General features: G+C 43.3%; 2 protein-coding genes across 4 annotated transcripts; one reads left to right on the top strand and one right to left on the bottom strand.

Annotated features, from left to right (window-relative positions):
• Positions 1–2,134: 2,134 nt before the first annotated feature.
• On the bottom strand, positions 2,135–12,733 carry LOC311274709 (mitoferrin-2-like). The gene is made up of 4 exons (XM_084382621.1): positions 12,230–12,733; positions 5,813–6,041; positions 5,431–5,487; positions 2,135–4,990 (listed from the first exon to the last, which is right to left on the bottom strand). Exons 1-4 carry the CDS (start codon positions 12,536–12,538, stop codon positions 4,404–4,406), a joined length of 1,182 nt encoding a protein of 393 aa, XP_084238747.1. The 5' UTR covers positions 12,539–12,733; the 3' UTR covers positions 2,135–4,403.
• A 1,303-nt stretch (positions 12,734–14,036) lies between these two features.
• On the top strand, positions 14,037–27,444 carry LOC311274831 (ectonucleoside triphosphate diphosphohydrolase 7-like). Of its 3 annotated transcripts, XR_014624794.1 has the most exons (15): positions 14,037–14,200; positions 14,543–14,638; positions 14,887–15,072; positions 16,053–16,258; positions 18,250–18,400; positions 18,920–19,023; positions 19,183–19,242; positions 19,356–19,504; positions 19,766–19,932; positions 21,405–21,606; positions 21,702–21,821; positions 21,928–22,013; positions 23,670–23,831; positions 24,065–25,022; positions 26,108–27,444. XR_014624794.1 is itself a non-coding variant. In XM_084382827.1 (14 exons), the coding sequence occupies exons 2-14, from the start codon at positions 14,631–14,633 to the stop codon at positions 24,279–24,281; spliced, it is 1,818 nt and encodes a 605-aa protein (XP_084238953.1). In that variant the 5' UTR covers positions 14,037–14,200; positions 14,543–14,630; the 3' UTR covers positions 24,282–27,444. The 3 variants fall into 3 exon arrangements, 2 of the variants coding, with proteins under 2 accessions (XP_084238953.1, XP_084238954.1); XM_084382827.1 differs by having other exon boundaries at positions 24,065–27,444; XM_084382828.1 differs by lacking the exons at positions 23,670–23,831; positions 24,065–25,022; positions 26,108–27,444 and adding an exon at positions 22,774–23,587.
• The last annotated feature ends 251 nt before the right edge of the window (positions 27,445–27,695 follow it).

The raw sequence follows: 27,695 nt of genomic DNA, 5'->3' as shown, positions 1-27,695 counted from the left end.
GGCCTGACCTCTCGTGCCAAGACCCTTCCTGTCGGACTAAATGGATCAGCTTACGTTTCAGAGCACCGACGCTGAAAAGGGAACAACAGAGGGGAGGAAAGAAGGGATGGCGGGGGGGGGGGTAAAGTTAGACGAGAGACATGAAAGACAACATTTTAGCTTGTAGGCCGCGGGGAATGACAACAAACACGGGGCCTCGAGTGAAACAGGATCCGCTGCGGAGGGAAGGCGGAGGTGCTGCTTTCTGTCAGTTGGCCTGTCGGCTTTCAACCAGGCAGCTCAGTGTCTGCCAGCCAGGTTAACTACGGAGAGCCACAGAGGACATTAAATAATTATATTGTAATCCAAAAAACTAAAGCTTTTGAGCAACGGCATCTGGGGCTTCGCTGTTAATCGATATATTATCGAAATCACGTGCGATATCCAAATGTATCGCAGGAGCTGATTTTTTTTTTGTGTCACAACATGATGGTTATAAATGAAGCACTGTGGTGATACAGACGTCCCGGCCTACACATCATGACCTCCAGACGTAAAGAAACACGCTTGTTTGGTACAAATGCCTGCAAAAATCACATCTTCATCATTTTTTATATATTTTACAGTGAAAATAAAACATAAAAATGACCATTTCCACTAAAATTGTGACTCGTAATCAAAAATAATCGCAATATGTTAAACAATGAGCATGTAAAACATTTTGTTTTCGTTTTAAGTACAAAACTAATGACTTTTGTTACGTACTTTTGTTATTCTAATCTAGTGTTTATTTTCAGCCATCAATTTGTTACTTTGGCCAATGAAATTATTAAAAAAATTCAGTTCGAAGCTGAAAATGACGTCTCAAACTTATTTATGTCTGAACAACAGTTGAGAAGATATTCAGTAAACATTTATACAAAACAGATCACAGATTTAATTTTGTTTTTTTAAGCATTTTTGCTCAATGGACACCTTAAACAACTGAACAATTATCATAAGTGTTGTCAACTCTCTGCCAAATAATAATAACAAAATGTCACATCTGGCTCTCCGTAGTTTCCTTCTTTTCCTGTCTTTAGCAAAACACACACACTTTTCACAGCGGCCTCAGCTACTGTACGTCCTCATAGAAAAGCTAAGTGTTTTTGTTTCTTATCTTTTTAGTACTGGCCATCACTCATATTAGTTGTCTTAACATTGCGGAGATCTTTGCACACCAGCTAACAGGTTTGTGTTTGTGTCCAGTGAGGGTCTTCTGTGTGTTAGCGACACCTGCTGGTTGGTTGTTGTACTTGCATCCTGCTCATTGTCTGTTAAACATCTGTAGATGTTTTTCACAATTATACTAAAGTACTGACAGCTGGTGTGACAGCGCAGGTCAGACTTGTATCAGTGTTGACATTTTATTACATCACACAGTTTAATGTTTGATTCAAAGGTGCTATTTGTAAGAAAAGTAGATTTTTGAGTCTCATCCCACTGCGTCAGTGTTTGACGAGGTGGGAATCAAACATTTTAGACAGTTATGTTTGATGAGTGTTTGTGTACAGCTGATGATTTTTCATATTAAATCATAAATGGAGAAAACAGGTTTTGTGAATCATTTTAACATCACGTTCTGCACGGTATCGAAAAAGGTGTCGTTTCAGTTTGGACACCGATCGATCATTCAGTCCATACACTTTTGTAACACGGCTTTGTAACGTTTGGCATTTTTTCCTTGATAAATATTGAACCTTCTCTGAAATGGCTGCTGATTATCTGACTAACCCTTTCAGCCTTTAACAGCATTATTATTCCAAACACCACTACCGTCATTTATACCTTTAATTTGTCCCATATTACAGCTTCTCGTGCAGACAAATAACTGCAAGCTAAGCTAGTGAGTTATCTGTGAGATTTTGAAAAAGTCAAAACAAAGCTAGAAGGCTTGGAAAGAAAAAATACACATAAACGTCCAGGTACAGCGACACAGATCACCTTCATTATTCCATATTAAAAGGGGAACCAACACTGATGATTTGGACTCGAGCGTCTTAAAACAAAAACCGTCTAATGACAAAAGTTCCAGCTTAAAACTCTCGTGACTTGGGGTTTGTTGCATCACGCTGACATAAAGGAAGGAAAGAAGAAAACAAGACACGGAGACGTGTTGAAGTTCTCAGAGCGCTTGGAGAGCCAGCACCAAGAGAAGACCCTGCTTCTGCGAGGAGCTGCCTTAGCAAGTTTATTTACAATTTCACAAAATACAGGTGTCGCTCTCAAAACAGTGTTCAAGCATTTCACATTAGTGTCGTCTGCCGACAAAACCACCACTTCCTCTTTCTCTATTGCTCTCAGTCTTTGGTTTCCCAATCTTGAAACTTGGCTTGGCGTGAGGACCACTCCTACAATCAGTTTTTTAAATATTCTTGACCCATTCAATTGTTTCCTCACACATAATTCTGAATTTAAAATAATCCAGGTTTTTTCCTTTGTTGCTTCCTTTTGTGCGCTTTCTACAAAAACCTGAACTTTTACAGCGCTATCTTGATAAAACTTATGGTTTCATATTCGTATAATTCAACATACATGTTAGCTTTGAAACTCAGCTGGTTAGAGAGTCTGGGTTCATCTATATTTGTCCATATTTATATATATATTATGTACAATTTCATCCTGTTTTATGGCTTCATAACACAATATTATATATTTATCTGAGGAACTCTTCGTAGTAGTTGTGCGTTGAATATATGGCGGCTAACTGAAGGCATGTGTAGAAGTTACTTAACTTTATTCTCTGCACTCGTTTTAATGTCAAAGTTGCTATTATTGTCCTAACATTGATAAAAGAGGCTACTTTTAAGTGCTCGGACACAAGAAAACTAAACAAAAGAGTGATTGTCTAAGGTGAATACGGCTGAATGCAGTTTTAGTTCTGTCTGTAATAAAAGATGCTTGTTCCAACAGTCTACATGAACTATGGAGAGAAAAACAAAAATCCTTTTGTTTCTTGCAGCACTGAATGTTTTTAAGCTGCAGTATCTCAGAAATGTCAAAATGTTCTAGCATCCGGCTCCGTCCGGAGACGATCCGCAGCCTTCAGGTGTGCGTGGATTTGAAAGCGTTCGGTACAAAGAGACTGAAGTGACCAAAAGAAGCCGTTAATGCTACAACCAGTTTCATATCGTCATTCATAGCAAGCTCACTGCGGTCAGAGCTCAACCTTTACTTTTATGTTACTGCATTTCCCTCTGAAGGGCAACACAAAGTAGATCGAGCTCAGTTATGATGTGCAGAGATCAAATCTGGTCACAACACACACACACACACACTCTCACACACACTCTCACTCATACACCTGCTTCACTCAAGGGTTGAACGTTTCAGTATTTTCAATCCAAACCCAAATTTTTCTAAAAAGACTGAATAAATGAGACAGACGGCTTTGAGTTTCATTTAAAACCGCCTGTCTTCACTGTTTTGTTTTTTTCCATGATCCATTTTTCTGTACACCAGCACGAGTATTCAAACTAACTTTATTCTGCTCAATCTGCTACCTCCAGTTGTTTTTCCTCGAGAGGAGCAGTTGAGCTGTGCGCCCCCCTGTGGTCGAAAGGTAAATATGGTAGTAATACTTTCAAGAAGTGCAACATGTGCGGTTGAGAGAGGGGCTGTGAACCCGGTTTACAGAGCAGTTCTGAAGTACTTGAAAGACTTACTTTTTCTCAGACACACTGGGTCGTAACTGCGGAGGTTAAAGTGCCGACTAACAGCTTTGTCATCAGTGTAGAACTTCTAGCCTGTTTAATCCTTCTGGGAGGTAAGTTAATAAAAAAAGATGCTACAATTTCTACACAGTTCAGTGGAAGTGAGTGTAAACACCTTCGAATTAAAGCTCAAAGTCAGCACTTCAACCTCGGAGTCATGGCTCTTTTTTTAGTTCTGGGCCAAAACAAAACTGCCCTGTAGGCAGCTGAAGGGGAAGTGAGGTTTTCTTTTTAAATTCAACTTTACTCTGACTGTGCGTTACCCTCCATAAATAATGAGCTTTTTGAAAGCCAATACAAGAGTTTGTCAAGTTGAACACTAACATGAAAAATAGTTAAAGCATCTGAATTTAGTGGGGCGAGTTTAGGGAACTACGACTTCCTGTCGGTAACTTTCACGTCCTCTTCCGTCAGTAATAATGTATTATTACAGTTTAAAGGACGAGTTGTCTCCTAACAGTTGTACGTTTTCTCACCTGCTATGAGCTAGATCAGACCGCCTGCGCTTAATACATCTCGGTAAACAAAATAAAAGTTGACATTTTGCTCGAAGAATCTGAGATTCTTGAGCCGTTCAACCCGTCAGATGTTTAGAATTCAATACCGACGACAGTGATCGGTACGGTGCGATAAACCTTTGTGTTGCTGAAACCCAATCCTACTGCCAGGTGTTTATTTGTCTCCGTCACGATCTCCACGCAGCCGCCTCTCGTGCTGGCGCTTGGTGATGATGTATTTGAAGAACTCGTAGACGGACCAGCTGATGGCTGTGGAGGGCATCTGGTAGATGACCCGAGCTTGGACGCCTTTAAAGAAGGCCGGCATGCCTCCCATCCTGTACACAGTCCGAAACGCCTCGCCAAGGCCGGAGATGTGGCGGCTGCCTGCGGCTGAGGCCGCTCCAACCGCTCCGGCTGCCGTCGTTGCTTCGGCCTGGATCACATGTATGGCCTGAGCCTCCTGCGTGTTCAGGAGGGTCTTGCAGACGTCGAGGGGGGTGGTGGCAGCGGCGGCCAGGGCTCCGGCCAGAGCACCAGACACAACGTGGGAGGAAGGGTTGTACTGTCTGTGGGGGTTGAGGAGCTCCTGGAGGTACTCGTATGTCATGAAGTGGAGCGCCTGGAAGGGCACGTTCATGGTCAGCTGGGTGGTGTAGCTGCGGTAGAAAGCAGCCGTGCCTTCCTGCCTCAACAAGGAGCCCATGCAGTCAACCACGCCACGGTAAGGAGAGTTGAACATCTGCATTCGCTGTTTCACAACTGTAGAGGGGAGAAAGAGGAGATCAGCAAGGAAAAACACCAGGAGCTCATTTTAGATGATGTCATAATGAGACAGAGAAGAAGAACTGAGGGGAGCAGGAACACTAGACAGGAAGTGAGTACTTAAGAGGTAAAAAGTTATTATGTGACTCAAAACAAACAAGAAGTTTGTCGCAGTGTCATTTCTGCTGTAACACAGCTGAGTCTGTAGCTCCCCCCAGTGTCCTGATGGTAGAATTACACCATCAGAGACATTTCTATAAAGGTCTTAGAAGGAGGTGCAGAGCTTCTATAATTAGACCAAGAGTAAGTCTTCACTGTGGAGAAGGTACAGCACAGGTGTGTGTGTGTGTGTGTGTGTGTGTGTGTGTGTGTGTGTGTGTGTGTGTGTGTGTGTGTGTGTGTGAGTCAGGTGAGCTGATTTAAGAAGTGGGTTTTACCTTCGGCTGGGTTCATGATGGCGTCGTGCAGCACCGTGGCCATGCAGCCCGCCACTCCTGCAGAGAAAAGAGTGAGGAGGAGGTTAGAGGAGATCCAGTTTCCTCCTTCCTTCATTATCACCACACTGACATCTTTGTTTAAAGCAAATGCCTTGAAATGAGGCGTTTATTTGCCATGAGCCAAAATAATTTCCGTTATTATGTGACAACATTAAGGAACACTTCATTAACATTCATGTTCATTCTGTTGGTATTTTACCCTTTAGCTTGCTCCCATCTCTGTTCCCTCTCGCTTTCTATTCATTTTCTATTAGGTTAAATTGAGGTACTTAAAATAAATGCGATCATCATGACTGAAAACTAATATTTTCATTCATCTCACCATTAGCGAAGTGGCTGTTGGTGCCAGGATGAATGGCGTCACTGAGTGTGAACTTGATCTTCTCGTAGCAGGCGAAGTAGAGAGCGTGGGCAGGCCCCGCCCCCACCGCCAGCACATTCACGCCTCTGATTGGCCGCCACAGGCCCTCGGTCCGCACGATCTGTCGCAGGGCGTCCATCACGTTCCTGTAGCGCGCTCCCGGCTCGGGGTGCAGGCTCTGCATACGAGTCTGGAGTGAGAGGAACAAACGTGGATAATTTAGATACCAGTCCAAATTATTTTGTTCTTATTTCCCAGAGGTTTGTCAGAGATCGATTTGTTTGGGGTGAGCATTAACTCGAACACTGTCACAAACTGAATTTCTATCTTTTGTTCTGCTGAATCACTGAAGGTTGGTATTTCTTGTTTAACCGTTAGTGGTTGTATTTTGAATTTCCCTAACCAAACCTGCAAGAAGCCGACAGGATAAAGTCAAGCAGTTGTTGTAAAATACCCCTTTTCTTTTAAAAGAAGAATCTGAAATGTTGTCAGCGCTTTAAACCAATTAACCGCTGATCTTTACAAATAACCTCACACTCTGTCGAAGCCTTCAACTTGAACTTTTCTTTTTTAAAAAGGCTCCACTTGCAAGTAATGACGGTGCAGGTTTCCGGTCCTGAGACAGGCAGCAGTTTCACAGCAGTGCGTGTTCATGTATGTCCTCGCGGGGTCTACATCTCTTCAGTTAAAATGTTCATGGCTGTGCCTCGACTTTGATACCAGACGGAAATGGCTGCGTTCAAATCACCAACCACAAACCACCAATCAGTAGTGCATGCAGTTCAGGAAGTGGTGCAAACAAACCCTCAGCCTTCCACTTGCAGCTCAGATAAGCAGCACTGTTTGCTCTGCTGCCGTCTGTGAGCACGGGTCAATAAAGCACCAACGAACAAATTCCAAAGTTTCAGACCAAGATGGTGAAATCCTCATGTTCTCATAACGTGCAATAAGAGAAATGCCCCGGTTGACGCCTTTCCCTCAGGGGTAAATATTTACAAGAGGCTGGGAAGGAACACGGCCGCCTCCTGGAGGCTTAACACGGACATTCCCGCTCCCGGTTTCTGGGAAATGGTAACTCACAAGGAATGCGCCCAGTCATCCAGTTTATTCAAGTCTGGTGGGTTTTCCCCTTTTTCAGTTTTCGGAGCGCAAATTGGCAACTGCCCCAACCCACGACTGAGACAGCACCAGGCAGGTTGACCACACACAGAACCAGGTGTCAGTGAACAGAAAAACAATAAAGAGCTTTGTGTTCATGTGTTCATGTCACTTTCTCACAAAGTTTCCCAACAGAGCAGCTGAATGAAGTAGGGCTGTAACGATTCATCGAGTTACTCGAGTTACTCGATTACAAAAATTGGTCGAGGCAAAAACTCTGCCTCGAAGCGTCGTTAAATTCCTATGACGCGCAGGGATCTTGAATGTTCCACACGGACCGTTGTTACTACTGCGTAAAGTGCCGTACACGGACACAGAGAGCCCTCTCCGTCGCAGGAGAGCCTGACGGAGAGCCTCTCCGTACTCTCCGGGCGCATGAAAGATTTTTTAAGTGTCCGTCACTCCGTCGAGGGGAAACGGAGACAGCAAGGGCTGTGATTGGTCCTCTAAACTCACGTCCTCACGCTGGTTCTCCAGCAGCCCGGGGGAGATTGCATTGCGTATCCGCCACCACGACGGAGAACTGCGAAGGCTCGAGATGACATGCCAGAGCAGAATCAGTTTGTGCGCGTTTAAAAAACGTAGATATGATATCTGCTTTGCAGACAGTTGAGACCGACATGACATGTTCTCTCTCTCTGTCTGTCTGTAAGTGTGTGTGCACGTGTGTTTGTTCACGTCGGTCCGGAGCTCCTCCCTTCGTAAAACAGAGCGGAGGAGAATTGTAGATGTGCGACGATGAAGAAATTATTAATTAAACGAACACGGTCCGGACCGGTTCTATAGGAAAAGTGACCTTAAATGACTTCTGTTGTGATTTGGTGCTGTGTATAACATAAAATTATATATAACACAGCATGCGTGCACACACATAGGTTGCTAGGTTACCATAGCAAATAGGCCTATCCCAGAGATTATATATTATTTGTTAGTAGGTGGTTAGAAGGTGCAATCCCTTTTTGTAATGTTGTATAAGACAACACTAAGGCAAAATGGCCGTTACTATTTAAGTTTGTATTGATTCATAGTGTTACATGTTATACATGTTTTACAGTAAGTTGAAACTGTATTGTTATTTAATTGTTTGCACTTGCACTAAATGGGTAAATTGCAATAAAGTTTTGGAGCCAAATGTTGGAGTTGTAAGAAATACCTCTGTTTTTTTAAGAAATAAAAGCCAAATGGTTGATCATTTTACAGCCACATCATTTTCGTCATGCATTATTTGTTTTGGTTGTTTAAAAATGCAAAAAAATATATATATACGATTAATCGATTAATCGATCGATAAAGTGCTAGATTAATCGATTCCAAAAAGAATCGATAGCTACAGCCCTAGAATGAAGCCACTATGGCTGTTCTGAATGTAGAGAACTACAACCGACAGTTCATGTGGTGGACCTGAGTATCTTGACATGTACTGGACCTTATCTGGGCTCTGGGGAAGTACAGCAGTTGAAGTTTGAGTGCAAACAAGACGACTGGTTCTATTTTAAAGCTGCATTTGTCAAGAAATGAAAATCATGAGGACCTCAGTCATACAAACAGTCACCTAACGACACCGAGACAGTCACTGACTCACTCCTGACGTATGGTGTTGTGTGTTACTCATAAGGATGTAAGGGGAAGTGAAGGAGGACAGGTTAAATATACATGGTTGCGTTTTAACTGCACCCACTTGTCTCGTCACTGTTGGTAGCTTCAGTCCAGGATGACTGCACCTTCAAATGTGACAGGAGTGATTGTTTACATCTACTATAAGGTCTGTCACACTATCTACTCTCATTTTATGACCATTACCTGCCACAGATATATTGATGAGATAACAGCATAATGACACATGTCCACCTTCTCAAAGAGCGATGGACTTTTAAGGCTTTAGAAAATGTAGATGTTGGAATAAAATATGACAGAGCGCATACCTCTGCCAAGGCCCAACACCAGCCATGTAAATACACCTGATTTTCTTCATCAACATCCATGAGGATCCTATGAAAATTTCTAAAAACTCTCAATCTTGCAATGTTGAAGAAAGGAAGGGGAAAAAAACCCTGGATCCATCTCTTTATCTGGATCCGCACCAAAAGTTAATGAGACCTATTCTGGGCCAAAACCCATCCTCCAACCAAGTTTCGTGAAAATCGGTTCAGTGGTTTTTGTGCAATCCTGCCGACAAACCAACCAAATAACAAACGGACACGGGTGAAAACATCACCTCCTCGGTAAATATAAAAATAAGATAAAAATGCAAGCACACAGGTCAGAGCATCACATCTCTGACTCTGCTGCATATATTAGATTTAGATTTATTAGATTTTATTATTATTTTTGTGCAACAATGACAATGTTATAGGAGAGCAAAGCCGAATCAGTGGACTACTTTAAAGGGCAACTTAACACCAGCTGAGAATCCATTTGCTTTCATGAAGTGGTTGTAGTCCTGCAGATCAGGAAGACTATGCTTGGTTTAAGACCTTCCAGTAATGAGGAAACAGAGTCAGACAATCATGACAGAATGAACTCAGAGGCCGACCTGCAGTGACGGTAACAGGAAACTAAGATTGTGAAAAGAGAGAAATCTTGGGATTGAGGAAGTTGTACGCAAAACATTACTGTCATGCAAAACCAACCTGACTTCCTTGAGCTCAAAGATTTTCAGCCACAAAAATGTGTAACACTTCCTCCTCCTGCTTCGACTTTGAGGCTGAAACAGTCGGCCACAGTCAGAACAGAAAAGGTACAAACGTACCAAGAACATCTTCTTTTAAGTTACAATCACACCTACATTTCCTCTCATCTTGTACCTCATCTCATTCAGGTTCATGGTACCCGGGTTGTAAGGTCAACAGGACTAATCAGTGTCAGATTTTGTAGTTTAATCTTGCATCATTTTTTGTTCCTCATTCGTAGAAAGAACAATGAGGAACTTTCTTGACCATCTTTAATAAGCATTCATGCTTTTACAAGTTATGAGAGCAGTGTGTTCCCTAATAAAAATAACTATCTGCCTACTATAATATCACAAATAACAATAATTCAATGTTTCTTTATATACAACACATTCACACTGCTGCTCGTCAAAACATTATGAGGCAAAGGAATCGTGGATGAAAGGTGTAAATATTTTCTCGACTCAACAGGATATAATTTTAGTTATTTCTGACATCTGATTCCTAACAAGTCCATCTACTGAGCACCATGTGAATCTGATGCAACGCTTTGAAATGGATCTTGTAAACAAGAAAGTTCAAGTCGAGGCCGATTTACCAAGAAATGCCACGAACGGGAGGAGCTAATCATCCAGGAATTTGTCATGAACAAGAGTTTGTTTGATTGAGCGGAGAACTGTTTGTTCTTTATCTTCTTATACAACACGATGAACTTAGCGACAGACATAAACAATGACCGGCCACAGACACCAAGACTCATTTGCTCTTGATGTCAACAACTTTCACTTATCTAGTCAAGTTGATCGTTCTGAGAAGTTATTTCTCATTTTAATTTATGTGTCTGGTAGCCGAATTAATGCCAAGATCAGAGGAGAGTTAACTTATCAAGACGGGGAAGAGCGTGTGGTTAGTTTGGTCTGCTCGTTGTCAGACCCGGTACATGTTTCCTCTTTTGATACAGAGAATCTGTGTTGAATGTTCAAACAAAAACCTAATACTGTACAGTCTGTGCTTTGAGGCTTATCTCCACAGTAAACTGCTTTCATAACAGGAAATTAATGTTCGTTTCCATTTTGTTTTGTTCGCCAGGAAATAATAAACATAAACCAATAGATGTAAGCAAACCTCTTTCTCCCCCCATGTGGATGTTCCTGTTCTCAGCACTGGCATGAAACATTAGCTCCGTAGTTTCTGTCGACTCTGAATAAAGTGAATATAAATGCAAAACAGCATCTTTGAATGCACTTTCTTGAGTTTCGTTTCCTGTTGATGCGTGCTTCATACTACCTGGTTAGAACTGGTATACGACGTGTAACTGGAATACAGGGAGAAAGTCACGAGCGGAGAGGCTGAGGTCAAGTTTCAGAGATCAGTTTACAGACACACACGTCATATAATATTAAACTTCTTTTTACTAGATATGCAGCTATGCCGTAAATCACAGAGGCGTTAATGTGACTTATGACTGAGTCGACTCCACTGTCGGTATGAGTCCAAGTGTCATTTTACCTTTACATGCTCTGAGGTGGTTGGGTAATCATAAACCTGTCCTGTTATATAACCTACTATCATATGGGTTTATAATAAATAAACCAATATAATCTTAAATAAAAAAAGATGACTGATTGTTATATCTATCGACCGTTGGTCCAGTGACTGCTGACCCACCTGTGTTAATAATCTACTACTACTATCTCTTCACACGACCTCCTCACACAGTACACGCTGCATTAAATCCTCTATAATGTCTCCACGATCGTGAACAGACCTCCGACACGAGTTTCAAACCAAAGTTTCCATCTTTGGTTATGTAACACATGCTAATTGGTTTGCTAGGTTGGACCACTGACGAACTTTTTCTACCACTTTCGGACACACAGCTGTGCTAAATGATTGTTTATTTCAGCCTTTGTTCTGTGCTCCTCATCAACCAGCCGGCGTTATTTGTCTACAAAAGTGAGCTAGCTTACAGCAACCAGGAGGAAGTTAATAACACAGCAATGACAACGTCGCTAACAGACTATCGTGTTAAATTACTGGACTTATTCAATTAAAACTTTTGAGTTATAAAATGGGACGTGACGAGGCATAACAGTGATTAATCCCACTTCAATAAAAAAAGGGAGAAATGTAATTTTAAGTTGCGTCCGATAATGGAATCACGCTAGCAGGGAAGGGCAATTGCTGCTTTAGCTAGTAGGTGTAGCGTGCTAGCTAGGCGAGAGGAGACGCAACTGTCAAAACAAACCGCCTGTTCTCGCACAAATATCTGGCTCAATAGAAGCTGGACTCAGTTAGATACACCCGTTCGTGTTTATATTTTCAACTGGCACACCTTGCGTTTCCTTATTTCCTGTGTATATGATGTTAGTTAGCTGACCTCTGTGAGCAGGACCCCCGTTAGCCTGACGTAACTCGAGCTCAGGCTTGTGTTGAGGCCTACGTTAGCTCGAGGTTTACGCAACCAGTGTCTGCCTTCAGCGTGACAGAAACCGGGCCTGAAAGCGTTTCAAAATGAGCAGTGTGTTTTGAATTCAATCGCTTTTGATACCTTGACGCAGTCGATGGGGTACATGAGGCAGTGCTCCATGATTCCAGCCACGGACCCTGCCAGCATGTGTGTGCTGGTGGCTACTCCTTGAGGCAGTCCTTCATAGTCTATTTCTGGCTCCACAGAGGTCGAGGTCTCTGGAGGTGCTCGATGCAACATCGGGGCAAAGTCCTGTTCCCCTGACATCCTCGGTGACAGAGACCCGACAAATCCCCCCGTGGCGTCCATCAGCCTGCCGCCCAGCCATCGGCTTTCCACGCCCGCTGTTTCCACGGACGTTCGCCGGGACACGAAACCGTCCGCTTCCATTCAAGGTGGGAAAGAGTTTAGTCCGGTACGTCTGCTCAGGTCGACGACTCTAGCGACCCGCCTGTTGGTGAAGTCTTCTCGGCAGTTTGTGTCCCAGCCGGCCGGAGAGAGAGAGAGAGAGTCTTGGCGGGTCGCTGGTACTGCGCGGTAAGCAGCTGTGGCGAGTCCGGGAACCGGGAGTCCAGCCGGATGGGACCTCGGTGGGTTTGTCAGTGAGTCACGCTAGAAGTTGAAGCTGATTCGACAGGTTGGCTGTCAATCACTGACAGTCCTTCCGATTGGCCAATACGGTGCTAAAGTGAGGCGGGCACACGAAGTGGGTGGAGTTTCAGAGTCAGGTGGGTGTTGACGGTTTTGTAACGGGAAGTGTTACAAACAGGACGTCCCGAGCTGGAACTGTGGCCGTAAAATACACAGTCCTGCTTTTAAAAATGTGGAGATAAGGGTGAAGATATAACCTGCAGTGGCCACGTAATTACGAGAACGTGTCACACAGTGTAACTCTTAGTGTTAAACAAAACCAAGAAAAGATTTAAGGACAAGCTGTAGGCATTTTCTGAATAAGGAAGTACATTTCAAATAAATTAAAATAGAAATGCATCACTAGCAGAGACAAGAGCGTAGTTGTTTAAATTTGTGAATTACATTTGACACAACGTTAAATAGCATATGTCTTGTATGACTTTTTCTTTATTTTATTACGAAGTTTTAGCCAGAATACTCTTAATCTGCTAATAGAAAAATATTTTCTGACAATGATCTAATATTTCATCATTAGCCCACAAGACCTAAAGACATTTCAATCTGTCTGGTTCAGTCCAAAACAAACTAGTACCTGGTAAACCTACAATGACAAAACAATACTGAGGGTCGGGCTGAATGAATGAGTTTATGCTGACAATCATAAACTCTACAAGTTGGCAAATTACCTACAGCACGTTTTGTTTTGGTTTATTTTTATCTACAGCATGTTCACATGTGGACATGGTGGCATATGTTGCCTTCAATATCCCTCCGAATTCTTGGAATGTCTATACAGGCTGTTATGTAAGCTGTTGGTCATATGTGGCAGTTCATATAGCTTGCTATGTTGTTTTTAACAATGCTTAGGCTACAGCTTATGATGTAAATTAATATTTACCCATTTATTCATCACACCTGATCCAACAAATGTCCACATTTCCCCAATCTCACTAGTTGTAGCCTCTGAAAAGCTAAAAAAAAAAAAGAGAAAGCCTCCTTTATCAGTTATAATAATTATAATAATAATATCTTGGTTTTATATAGTGCCTATCAAGAGACCCAAGTCTCAAAGTCAAGAAAAGTCGTGTATTTTATTCTCCCTAGTTCTCGGTCACCACTTGGTTATGCAGCTCTTATGCGGAGTTGTGATATTTCCCACAGCCCCTGAACACAGCAGTCGTCCGCCTCCCAGCTACGTATGTGATGACGTATCATACGGGCAGACCGGAAGTCTCCTGGGTTTTTCGGTCTTTTCCGTCATTTCCTCTTCTTCAGCTCGTCGTCCTGTTTTAAAATTAATCTCCGTGAAGTCCAGCGAGAGAAGAAATCGTTTTACAATCGTGTCCGTCGAAGGAGGAGACATTTCTCTAACGGACTGTAGCCGCACTGTCATGGCGGAGGTCGGGCACGTTTAGCTGGGTGAGTTTGAGTCAGAGTTATGGATGTACTGCGGTCCTGAACGTAGCATTAGCCGGCTCGTAACTGAACAGTCGCTAGCTTAAATGTAACAATAATAGCATGTTTTAGCTAAACATTGGGCCATATTAAATGTATTCTGTGTGTGTTGTTTGTTTTTGCGAGCTATTCTGTCTTTTTTATGCAACAGTTGATCTTATATAACTGAGGGGAACGAGCCAGTTACTCCTCTTCTGATGGGCTGTACTGGAAACAGTTGGGTTAATACTAGAATAAACAGCATTTTAGAGGGATGTCAGCGTTATTAAGCAGTAATGAGCCTCTTCTTATTATTATTTCCTCCAGGCAGAGGGCTCTGGACAGGATCCTGATCAGACTGCAGGCACCATGAGGTGACGACTGTGACAACTTGTATTTTTGCCTACGTGGACATATGGCAAGGTAACACACTGATAACAGCCTGTATGAGAGTGTACTTGAGAAGATGTTTGGTGCCTCATAACGTGCACTACAACATGTTTATAACGGTATATGGACTGATTTTACTCAGTCACACTGCACAGTTTTTAAAGCAGTGTTTCAAGATTCAAGTCTTTGCTTTAAATATGTCCCTGAGCTGTTTGTACAGAATATAAGATACATGTATTAAGATAGAATATGATTAAATGGTTATTTCGTTTCCTCCGCAGGATCACGTTCTCCTGCCTGCCGGCCTCCTGGTACTGCAGCGTGTCCCTGCTGTCTCTGGGCTGTGCTTCCAGGCAGAGGCTGCTGCTGCTGGTGCTGCTCTTCATCACTTCTGCCATCCTCCTCCTGGGAACCTACCAGAGGCAGCTGTGGGGCCCGCAGCGGCGGCCCGGGGCCCGAGTCAACATGTGAGCAGACGCATACACGGTTTATTTAGAGATGAACAGTGTTAGGGCGAGCTGGAGGGTTCTGCACAAATGTGATCCGTAGGCCCTGTGGCACTGGAGCTGAACACAGAGGTTTTGTGTAATATCAACAGGAAGATGAGGCCCAACAAGTTAATGATGCAGATCAAAACATATCTGCCTACTGGTTATATATTTTTAAAGCCAGGTTAAAGGAAAAGACTAACTCCAGGGCTAATGTCACCTCGAAGGATTCTGTCTTTAACTTGATGTAACTGTAATCGCATTTCATAATCAACCATAAGACCTATGATGGGAAAACACAGGAAGAGAAATCAAGAAATATTCCTTATCGATTAAAAACACATAAGCATGTTGACGTGTGCTGTTTTAACTATAATACAGGTCAGATTTTCTTCTTTGCATGTGATTGGCTGATTGATACGAGCCTCCCCTCTCACATGTGACAGTTTGTATCAAGACTGGAACATTCTTGGCAAACAGTCCCAGCTGATAAGCAGCTGTGAGAACAGTTATCACACTTGTTTTTGAGGAGACCAGAGCTCACTGTGTGAGACTGGCTGCAGGTGCTTGGTACACTTTTTCACAGCAGTGGTTGCAGACTCTGTCCACCTCCCAGCACATGAGTGCCAAAAACAAGGAAAACAAAGACAAAACACACAAGTTAAAGATGAATGTGACTGAGCAAACAAAAAGTTCTCATAGAAAACTTTAGTGTATATATGTATTTAATGTCTCCTGGGACGTTATGTGTAAGCTGTTCATGTTTGTATATGGTCACTTATATTGTGTTGTTCGATGCTGGTCAGTTTACACGCTGGAACGTTTTGTTTGTTGTTGATGAATGTGTATAAATATTTCTGTGAACATTTATTTCCAATAGAACATGAATTCCCATGCTTCTTATAAATACAGGATATAAACTCTGTTCCTCATAATGTTTCTGTGTCCTTTCCCCCCAGGTACCTCTCCATCGCAGAGTCCATGGAGGCCACTGACGTCCTCAACCCTGCTCTGAATTATGGGATCGTGGTGGACTGTGGCAGCAGTGGTTCCCGGGTCTTTGTGTACTACTGGCCGCCTCACAACGGGAACCCTCACACCCTGCTCGACATCAGGCAGATGAAGGACCGTGATCGCAAACCAGTCGTCAAGAAGATCAAACCCGGTGAGGAAGTGGAGTCCAGCTATAGCTGATTTAAAAAAGTCATGCACACCAGCAAACCAGTATGCAGACAAAGCTGCTTGGTGCGGACTTGAGTCTGTATATTCATGCATGAATGTTTCTACTGTCTTTCGTGGACAACTGTAGTTGCTTTGTGCATTGCAGACTCTTTCCAGTGCATTATGGGAAAGAAACTGTAACAGTTTTTCATCAAGAATCAGCCAAGTCAAAAGCTGCAAATCTCAGTGTCTCTATTTAATTTCAGTGTTTTTAATCATTTAGAAGCAAACGAAAACCATATGTGTGGTGCAAATGCAGCAAAATTGGTGGAGAGAGGGACAAAAAAATCTCCAGATATTTGGTCAAACATCATCTCCTGAACTTGTTGGAACAATCTCCTATTTCTCTGATTTCACAATGGTGCCATTGAGCCGCAGACCGGTTCACCCAGTGTTGTTGAGCATTTTGGTGCCAGCTTGAGGATCGTTACTCACATCGTCTGTCTTTTGGCTCGCGGTCAAAAAAGTGAAAGACGGAGTGTGAAAGAGATAGAAGACGGCGTCCATGGAGAGTAGAACGTAGAAGGAAAGAAAAATAATGAAAGTTTAAAACAAGAGAAAACATTCCTGTGAAGCTGGTTTTCCTTGTATTGTGAACTAACACGAGAGTGTGTCAGATTGAGTATTTCTGATGACGTTAGTTATTCCAGCAGAAAAGGCCATTCACTGCTTTGCTTTATCTCAGTTACAGTCGACAGATTAGATACGCTGGGTTTGTTCCAGGAGCTGCAGCTAAAGGCTACGTGGCACTTTGAACCCTGGGACATGATGCAACAGTCTGTATGTCAGGAATGACATTGTGTGCTGCACATGTGTGAACCTCATTAATCAGATATATTCAAATCATGGTCATTGTTTTTTTTTATTTAAGAATCTGGATTCATTTATAATTATTCTTGTACATTTTGCCCTTTTTATTTCAAGCAGAGCCCGATAGATTAATTGGGCTGGCTGATGGTATTGCCCAATATATTAACTCAATTAAACAATATTACAAGAGAGAGTGTGTTTTACTGTTACTATACTACTGTTACAGTGATGTGGTCAGGAGTGAGACGATTTTGCAGCTGGTAGCCGGTATAACATGAGGCTGTGGTCTCTATAGGATCACTGTAGTTCATGATTTATTTTCATGACTAAAACATTTAAAAAACGATGTCTAGTTGACCGGTCACATTGATCAGAGCTACCTGCTGTGTAATAACAGATATTTCTGAGTCAGCTAAGTGTACAATATATTATAAATGTTTAAGTTAATTTAAATAGTTCAGTAGTTTGTCCACCAGAGAGCAGCGACAAGGTGACGTTTCCAATTCCTTAAAGGTATACTATGCAGGATTTTCCAAAAAACAACAATGTATAACTCATGCAAAAGTAATCCCTCTCATCATCACTTGTGAACCAATAGGAGTGTGTGCTGGTGCCTGTCTCTGCACAGACCCTGCCCTCTACCTGTAGGTTTAGTTTCAGGTCGTCAGCCTTTGGATAGTGATGTCTAGTGCTTAGCCAATCACAGGATGATCACAGAAATCCATAAAAATGTAGCGAACAGGTTTCTCTGCTCTTTTCCGCTCTGTCTGTGTCACAAGCTGTGTGTCTGTTTGACCAAAGGTGGGGCTGAGCTACACACGAGCACAGAGAGCAGATAAGGATTAATAATCACACATTTTATAAAGTAGTAAGTTGGAGTTCAACACAACGAACTCTGCAGTTCTGCAGAAAACACCACTTTCAAACATCTTGGCTTAAAATGTGCACTTTGCCTCACTGAACAATCAGTCAGTTTATGGCCTAAAATACGTAATGACATCTTTATCAGCATCATTGTATCTTGACAGCAGTAAAGAGAGAAGTCATTTCCGTGTGGATGTTATAATTCTGTTTAGTTTTGTACCTGATTTGTGCTAAAATGTGTGTTTTGGTGGTTCCTCTCAGGTATCTCCACCATGGCGAAGACACCAGTTCAGGCCAGCGACTACCTCCACCCTCTGCTCAGCTTCGCTGCCGCTCACGTCCCGAAGAACAAACACAAAGAGACGCCACTCTACATCCTCTGTACTGCCGGCATGAGGCTGCTGCCCGAGAGGTAGACACAGCAAACAGCATCCGATCGTGTTTTTTATTTTTCAACTAAATCGTGTTGTGATTAAACTATTCTGTGATCCTACATGGTCACATTTTAATCAGTTTTTGATCATTTTCAGTCTTTTAATTTGTCTTTTATTGCTCCAATAACATACAAATAAATCCAAATGATTGTACCAGATATACACTCAACAGCCAGACAAAACTAACAAAGTCTAATACAACAGTAGGACAGAAACGATAACGGCTCGGTCCACCAGTTTGTTTACGTTTGGTTAGCACTAATGTAAGTTCTTTGTTAGCACTGCTAAAGTTTACAATGTAGCGTTTTTTTGTGGTTTTGAAACATTTAAATAAATACAGTCAGCTCACTACAGACACTGCTGAAAAGTCGTCGGTCTTGCTATTTTATGATTTTAATAAAATAAACAGTTCACTACAGCGTTATTGTTGAACTTTATTTGTAAAGCTTGGTCTAAACAAAAATAATCACATCTCTTGTCTCTCTGTGTGTGTGTAGTGTGCAGGCGGCCATCTTGGAGGACCTGGTCACTGACGTTCCCCTGGAGTTTGACTTCCTGTTTTCCCGTTCCCATGCTGAGGTCATCTCTGGGAAACAGGAGGGTGAGATGACAAAGCCGCCTACAGTGACGCTGTTACTTACAATTACTGGTTCGAGTGTATATTTACTGAGTGAAGACGTTTCTTTCTAACTGCTGCCTGCCTGTTTTTCTCCCCATCGTGCTTGTGATGACGTGTTCCTGCTGACTCTCAACCCTGAAGGAGTGTATGCATGGATTGGCATTAATTTTGTGTTGGGCCGCTTTGATCATGCTGATGAGGGTGAGTGTGAAGAAGACGTGTCTGAAACCGTCACTAATGATTGTTCGGTTTGTTTGAGTCATCTTTCTTTGGACGGAGAGAATAAAACTGTAATTCCTTCATGTTTTTCTCAGAGGACGCCACAGTCGAGGTGACAACAGGGTCACAGAACCAGCGGCCAATCAGCAGGCGGCGCACAGTGGGCATCATGGATATGGGTGGAGCTTCACTGCAGATTGCTTATGAGGTTCCCAGCTCCATCACCTTCACTTCACCAGAAGAAGTAAGGAAGTGCAGTTAAACACTTGGTTTCATCCTCAGTTAATCTCCCAAAATACTCAGTTTACGGTGATGTAAGACCAAGAGAAGCAGCAAATATTCACATTAAGTGCGAGGAACCATCAATTATCAGCGCAGAAGAGTAAGGGCAAGATGAAGTCATAATTACAACAACTCAGGCTCTGTTATTAACATTAAAAACATCCTTGTTCATGTGTTGCCTGTGTGTTGACCTGCAGTAATCTGATGTTTCTGTGTCTTTCAGGAGGAGGCGGGGAAGACTGTCCTCGCAGAGTTTAACCTGGGCTGTGATGTCGAGCACACGCAACACGTTTACAGAGTCTACGTCACCACGTTCCTCGGCTTCGGAGGAAACATGGCCAGGCAGCGCTACGAGGACCAGCTGGTCAACAACACGCTGTCCAAGAACAGGTTCGGACTTTGAACATTCACTCACAATGGTGTATTTTTTCAGGGGGGGGGGGGGGGGGGGGGGGGGGGGCTGTGTTACGTTTCCCCAGAAAACAAAACCTGAAGGACACGAGTCGCAGGCTGGGAAACTAACAAAGCACCGCACACATCACAAAAGGGTCAAAGCAAACTGGTCCCTTGGTTTCTAAAAGGTGGCGGTGGGAATAAAACCCACAGCCACACACTGATTCTGTCAAAATGATAGACGGACAAAACCAAAGGTGAAGTGGGAGTCACTGATCAGGGGGAAACAAAATGTATAGAAACTGGCCAAAAGAAACTCAGATTTTCACCCAAACAGAAAACACAGAGAGCCAACTGAAGGTGTTGACTCCCTGAAGACACACAACCAACTGAGCAGAGTCTCATCAGCTGACTGACTGCAGCCAGCTGAGGGAGAACATCACAGGTGCACCCAATAGCTCCTGATCACCTGTGATAACCTGGATATTGAGAAGTCCCTGTTCACATCAGCACTTCGGGGCTGCTATGTATACTTAATATGTGTTATAGTTGCTATAAATGTTTTTTTTTAAACGACTACTTAGATCAGTGGTTCCCAGTCTTTGAGTCCTGACTCCCCCCCGAGGGTCACCAAGCCTTCACTAGATCCAGTCATTGCATTCATGTCTGTGAACAAACCTCATGAAATTATTTTTAAAGTTAAGATTATTATTTAACATATACACTATAGAAAAACTCTGTGAAGAACTGAAAACAAACTATAGTCACAGAGCCGTCTGACTTGTCCTGCGTTGAAACAGTATGCAGGTTAAACAACTAAATAGATCATAACAAGTGCAAAATGTTTATTGAATATATACAGTTGTGAAAAAAAATATATAATACAGACGAATAAATGTATAAAAAGTTTCTAAAAAAGTCATGAAAACTGATCTCTGATGCTCAAAGTTCATCCAAACTGCTTGTTTTACCAAAACTTCCTGCAATTATTGTCTCACAATTCATCAAAGGAGAAGCACTTGTATCGATGACTGGTAGCCTCTTTATCTCTCTTTTATTATAACTCTTATTATTTATTTTTCAGTATCGACACCACATTTCTCACAGCTGCTGTCAGTGTTTACGTATTCAGTCAGAACCTTTCTTTCAGGCTTTAATGAAGCATTTGAAAACGTTGTACGTCTCCCAACACCTCGAGCCTTTAGCTGTATTTTTGCAGTGAATATTGCGTCCTCTTCTTGTTTTCTGCCATGAAGCACACTGCATATTTTCTGTGAGATCCAACCAGGTGGTACATGATGTAAAATACAGTTTACAAGCCGGTCAGTCTGTTGTTTATTCTGTAATTATGCTAATATCTCTGGATTAATTTGGCTATTAAACATTGTAGAGATGCAAAACTGTTGAAGATTTAAACGCTGAGCCTCGTCCTTCACAGCGCTCGTATAATTAGAGATATTGTCTTCCAGGTTTCTGACCACACAGACGGGCCTGAGTGAAGACAAACCGTGGCTGGACCCCTGTCTGCCGGGCGGTCTGTCAGACACCGTCGTGAGGGACAACCGCACTCTGTACCTGAGGGGTCAGGGTGACTGGACTCGCTGTCAGGAGGCCGTCCGACCCTTCCTGGGCCTCCACAACGGCACCATGTCACCAGGAGGCGTCTATCAGGTAACTTCAGTCAACACAACACTGGTTCATTACGATTTAATATCCTGTCGTGAAAGAGGAGCTGAGATAACTTTTAATTCCTTGTTTTGTTTCAGGCTCCCATCAACTTCAGCAACAGCGAGTTTTACGGTTTCTCCGAGTTCTTCTACTGCACCGAGGACGTGCTGAGGCTGGGAGGACAGTACGACAGCGAGAAGTACTCCCGGGCTGCCATGGTATCCAGATACAGTCTCTTCATTAGTAAGCCGGGAGAATAATAAGATTTTTTACTTTTGTTCGTAGAAAGCTGACGGGTTGTGTTTGTTTTGGTTTTCTCTGCAGGACTACTGCTCCACCAAGTGGTCGACACTGAAACAGCGTCTGGACAACAAGCTGTTCTCTCAGCAGGCAGACATCAGCAGACTCAAGTGAGTTCAGCTCTGTTGTACGAGCTTTAATCTCACCACACTCAAAAAACATTTAAACGACTACAGGCTGTAACTTTTAACCAGAGCGAAGAAGTACGATCACACCACACCTGTTGAAGCCTCTTCACACTGGCTCCATGTTTGTTGATTTGAAGATCGTATTGATTACTTGGCTCCAGATTATATTTCAGACCTTTTGCACGGTTTGAGATCTCCGGGCTGTCGTCTCCTGTCTGGACAGAGCTTCAGCTCTCAGGGCCCAGAGGCTTATGAACGACCTGCCTGAGAAAAATAAGTCTGCGTCTTCTATTAAATCTCTTTTTAAAAACGTGCTTTTATCGGAAAGCGTATCCTGATTTTATCTTATTTGCAGGTGCATTTAATTGGCTTTGATGTTAGATTTTAATTTAGTTTTCTTGTATATTTTTGGCATTTTATTTCAGTTTATCCGTGTAAAGCACTTTGTACTTTGGTTTGATAAGTGCTCTGTACATAAAGTGTATTATTTATACAACAGGTCAGATTTAAGCTTCTATAGCATGTCTGACTTAAAGTTAGATTTAGGTCAGGGTGTTGTTTATTTTTTTGCAACTGGCCCTTGATCCCTCTATCCTCGGCCATATATATACATATATATACATATATATGTATATATATGTATATATATGGGTTACCACATATCACCCTTCATTTTTTCATGGTTTCAGAAAGTTACAGATTTGTTTACAGATGTTAAATATGTAATTAATCACACTCACAGACGCACATTGAGGAGGCTGCAGTTTATCCAGAAGGAGGTGCTGTTCAGTCACTGTTGGACTTTTTCTACACCTGCACCACCAACATCAGGGGAACGTCGCGTCAGCAGTTCAGACCGGCACATGAAGACGTGTTAATTTCACCACCTACATGCAAAGAAAGCCTTTTGTGTAGCTGCAGCTTTTTTATATACAAATGATTTATGTTAATGTTCGTGTGTCTCCTGTCAGCACAAAACAGAAGTGAAAAAAATGGACTCTCAAACCTCCACTAGATGTGAAATACTCAAACAGAAATTCATTTTAACTTGTGACTTTAAAACACTGAAGATAATGATTGAGGGTTTTGTAAATGGATTTATAATTTCTTCCTCCCTCTAAATATAAACCAGCACGACAGAAAGCTTCAGCAGAGACTTGACTTTTAGACAATTAACACTGAGGCTGACAACCGAGCCAACGTGTTAATTATCTGGAGAAGCAGTCGGAGCCAACTGTTCCACTAACGAACAAAGAAATGTAAATGGTTTCAGTAACAGTCGAGTTTACAGCTCAAATGTTTAGCGCCAGAGGCAGAGCTGCGTGAATCCTTTGCTTTTACTTCAGCTTTCCTGGAGGACAGCGAGCGCACGTCGACACCTGACAGAGCAAACGTCTCGGTGTTCATCAGAAAACGTGCTCTGGTTAATATTTTAACAGTTTAAAAGTGAGAATTTTATCATCCAACACAAACAGCAGCTTGAGGGAAAGGACAACATGTAACGCTCAGCTCCTGCATGAGGCAGGTGTCACTGTTATTATTTTTGAAACTGAAACTGCTCGAGGTGCAACTGACCGCAGAGTTAACACCTGTTACTTTGTCCCGCCCCGACTCGTCATCCTGCTCTCGTTCACACAGATATCAGTGCTTCAAGTCAGCCTGGATGTACGAGGTACTGCACTCCGGCTTCCGTTTCCCCGCCGACTACCCGAGTCTGAAAACGGCCCAGCTGGTTTACGACAAGGAGGTCCAGTGGACTCTGGGAGCCATCCTGTTTAAAACCCGCTTCCTGCCTCTCAGGTGAACTCACACAGACACACACAGCAGCGCTGCACTGTTCTGTGAACCAGGAGGGATTCGATTTTAGTTTTTCTTTGTATTGGACAAACAAATTGTAAAACGTATTCTTAAATTGGACAGTTTCAGAGCTGCTATTGAATTATTATAAGAATAACTTGTTGCTTTCCAATGAAAACAGTTGATCCTAAAGACATCAACTTTTGTGTAACGTGTGATGTTGCTGTCGTCTGCAGGGACCTGCAGCAGGAGACGCTGCGTCAGAGCCACTCCAGCTGGCTGCGCTCCTCCTTCGTCTACAACCACCACCTGTTCTCGCTCTGCATCCTGGTCGTGGTGCTCGCCATCCTGCTCTACATCCTGCGCCTGCGGAGGATCCACCAGCGGGAGCAGCGGCAGGCCGAGGCCCTGAACCTCCTCTGGGTGGAAGAGGGAGAGGCCCTCCTGCCCTGAGGGACGCGTCCCGATGACCTGCAGGGTTTCGTGTCCTCTGCCGCATGTCTGACTTATTGGAAACCAAACCGCGACTAAACAATGTGAGTGTGGAGGACAGATAAGGAACCTGAGCGCTGCTCGAACCAGCCGAAGGGTGTGACTTGGCCAGTGAGGATGAAAGAGAAGAGCCGAGATTTTATTTTGTGGAAAGACATCACAGCACAGAGACGGTTTAATGAGCCTGGAATCAAACTGCGCTGTATAAACTTTGATCGTGCAGCTTCAAACAGAGAGACTGGAAATATGCTCTCTGAGTTCACCCTCTTCACTTTCTTCTTCTTTAGTTTGGAAGAAAAGAATCAACTCGACATAACAGGATTGAACAACTATCATTAGTTTGCCCCCATTTCAAGATCCAAAGCCCCGTGTTTCAGCTTATTTTGAAAGGCAGTCTGGACAGCCGGCCTTGATCCGGTGGGTTGATCACTGTCAGAGAGAGAAGACAGAGGTGGTGATGATCTCCAGCAGAGGATATTTAACGCAGGATTATGGATTTGTCGAAGACTTTGAAGATCATTGAAGATCTATTTAGGAGGAGCTGTCTGAAAGCAACAAAAGAGAGAGAAGAAGGAAACGCTCGCAGCTCGGCTCTACTGAAGGCAGCAAACATCTGTCCGTCCGTCTGTCCACAGTGAAACTATGTCAGAACCAATCCAGCAGCCAATCATCTTCACAGGAGAGTGAATCCTAATGACCCAGGTGACCTGACACCTGTCCTGCAACTCAGTTCATAACAGGAAACCTCCAAAACTAATCACGTTCTCATCAGCTGTACTTTAAAACCTCTCTGCGTCCGTGAGTGTCAACGAGCCGCTCATTAGATTATCATTGTTTCTGCTGGTCAGACAAATCTACCGGCCACTTGCTTTTTTTATCAGCATTTGGCTCCCGAGTCGTGTTTGTATAATTACAGTCGATCGTTTGAGGGATAAGAATACAGCGCACCAGCTCATTAATGTGATGAGATGATAAGATATATCTGTCGATATCGATCATCTGTGATATCGGATGTGCTGATTATCAGCTTGTTACCGAGCCAATAAGCTGCACCCGTGTCAAAATGGAGCAAGCTGAGCTGAATCTGATCATGTAGAGCTGAGCCTGACAGGCAGAGTCTGAAATATCCCAAAATGGCTGCCGCACAGGTGATCAGGTAACAGCTTAACCTTTCAGCTGAGGTCAAACACATTTTTTGCCACTAGTAGTGAAGATCTGAAGTTTTCACTCTGGACTGAAATTAATGGAGTCACCCGCCAGAGTTTGTATAAATTCCTAAACATCACATTTCATCACTAACAACTGATTTCACCCCGACACACCAGGCTGACAGTCGGCCGTTAGCCGGTGTCGGACCGTCGCTGACCGTCTGTGGCTCTAGCTGTTGCGGTGAGTCCATAGGAGTGGCGTTGTTCTTCGTCAGTGCTGTTTGCAACTGTTCATCAGACGTGCTCTCGTTAGAAGCGGCTTTATTTGGCAACAGCAGCGTCGAAGCAAACGCGAGAGCTGATAGACGAGCTAGTGGGCCGTCAGCTGTCGTCTTCGTGGGCTGTTCACGTGCAGCTTTTTGGCCGAGACACAGGTGACGTGAGGCGACGCAACAGGCATCCGCTAGGTCACTGATGTCGGCTCGGTGTGTCTGGGCCCTGAGTACATGTGACCTTTAAATATCAGCTAACAGATTTGAGCGTGACATTAGCACGTACACACACACAGAGACAAAAAAGTGAAGAAGACGGGGACTGTTTTTTGTTTTACTTTAAATCTAAAAATCCTTCTTTTGCCAGCGTCTGACAGGTGAAGTGTTCACACCCAGAGAGGGACTCAGCGCTGCGCTTCAGTGAAGTGATATCACAGCAGCCATCGTCACGAGTGCAGCAGAACTTTCCTGCCATCAAAGATACCGTTTCATCCGCACCTCCCATCGTCCCAACGGGACCATTTCCTTGAAAGCGAATCCTGACAGACCGATGATGTCAGCTGCAGAGCTCAGATTGTGCTTTGATACTTGAATGCCACTGTTGTCCTGCCAAGACCTCCAGTCCAGTCCAGCACAGATTTGTATCGGCGGACAGACGGAGCCAGGAGGCGTTTTTAGCTGAAAAGAGCGGCGAGATCTGCTCAGTGTTCGGATGAAGACGCTGACAGCAGACGACAGCCCCGGAGGCCCGATTCAAACAGATATCGTCTGATTTCTGACGCAATAACTCCACGAAAGGGACGAAACTGTAACGCTGCTGGCCAAAATAACGATGCCAGGACAAGAATTAACTTCTTTAAAGCCATTTCTGAGGAGCCAAGCCTTACCCTCCCCCGAGGGTGTGTTTAATCCAGGTCTTACCTCCACTGTATTTCACAGCTGTACATGAAACCACTGTTCTGTGTTTTTCTTGCCGTTGTGTGTAACGTGCTGACAGACTGACACAGGTGAGCAGCGAACCATGACGATGCGGATGTGTCTGAGCAGCACCTGGTGACACTCCACTGAGAAGTTTAATAACGTGTTGATCCCACAGTGGGAGGTCCTCTCATGTCCACAGATCCTCATTTGTAATTTAACTCATGATTCATCAAAGTGGAGGATGATGACTCCACTGTTTTATAAGAAACAAAGCTTGTTTTGGTGCTGATGTGAATATAAAGAGAGGAGGAAACTGTTCACACGCCGCGCACACGCTCGTTCTCCTTTCTGTGCTATCCGTCCTGATGCAGATGAGCTGTGACGCGTCCTCGTCAAACTGTCAGTGTGTGTTTGTAACCTTCGTCTGCTCGTCTGAGCTTCAGAAACACTTTGAATCCCGAGTCTGTGAGAGGAGCGTCAGAAACGACAGAGTGATTTCTGTTTGACTTCTGACCTCGTTCTGATTCATCCTGATGTTGTTTCTGCTGCTCCACTCGTGTTTTCACTCCTGACACAGGACCAGTGTGTTTGTGTGTGCATGTGTGTGTGTGTGTGTGCATGTGTGTGTGTGTGTGCATGTGTGTGTGTGCAGCGCCGGGTATTGTGCAATGTTGAACTGTAATTCACTGAATTCTCACAACTTGACTTCGATGTTTTTAATTAAGGTACCTGAATAGAAAACATTTCCAATCCAATAAAGGATCCTTTTGTAATGAAACAGTTTGGACTTGTCCGGTTCCGTCACTCTGATCAGTTTGAAGACGTACAATCTGGGTTATCGAGTCAGAATCTCTCTCGGGTCTTGTGGTGAAAACAACACTAGGGGGCGGGAATCACAGAAATTCACTGGATGGTGTCACACTACAGTGATTCTGCCAGAACAAAAACATCACATGACAACGATCTGAAGTTATATCTGTCTGAAGAATATGAAAGTTCACATATTCATCAGGCCCGGATGCAAACTTGACACA

Source organism: Pagrus pagrus (assembly GCF_965226575.1).
Source record: "Pagrus pagrus genome assembly, chromosome: 2".
Taxonomy (NCBI): Eukaryota; Metazoa; Chordata; class Actinopteri; order Spariformes; family Sparidae; genus Pagrus; species Pagrus pagrus.
The sequence above is the reverse complement of the archived record's forward strand: the minus strand, read 5'-3'. Positions and strand labels throughout refer to the sequence as shown.

Excerpts from the sequence above, each read along its gene's own strand:
- LOC311274709 (XM_084382621.1), bottom strand. The coding sequence starts at position 12,538 with ATGGAAGCGGACGGTTTCGTGTCCCGGCGAACGTCCGTGGAAACAGCG. Across the intron at positions 6,042-12,229 it reads ACCCCATCGACTGCGTCAAG|ACTCGTATGCAGAGCCTGCA; the intron begins GTATCAAAAGCG and ends CTCTCACTCCAG. Across the intron at positions 5,488-5,812 it reads CAACAGCCACTTCGCTAATG|GAGTGGCGGGCTGCATGGCC; the intron begins GTGAGATGAATG and ends TTTTCTCTGCAG.
- LOC311274831 (XM_084382827.1), top strand. Across the intron at positions 19,024-19,182 it reads CATCTCTGGGAAACAGGAGG|GAGTGTATGCATGGATTGGC; the intron begins GTGAGATGACAA and ends TCAACCCTGAAG. Across the intron at positions 19,243-19,355 it reads CTTTGATCATGCTGATGAGG|AGGACGCCACAGTCGAGGTG; the intron begins GTGAGTGTGAAG and ends TGTTTTTCTCAG.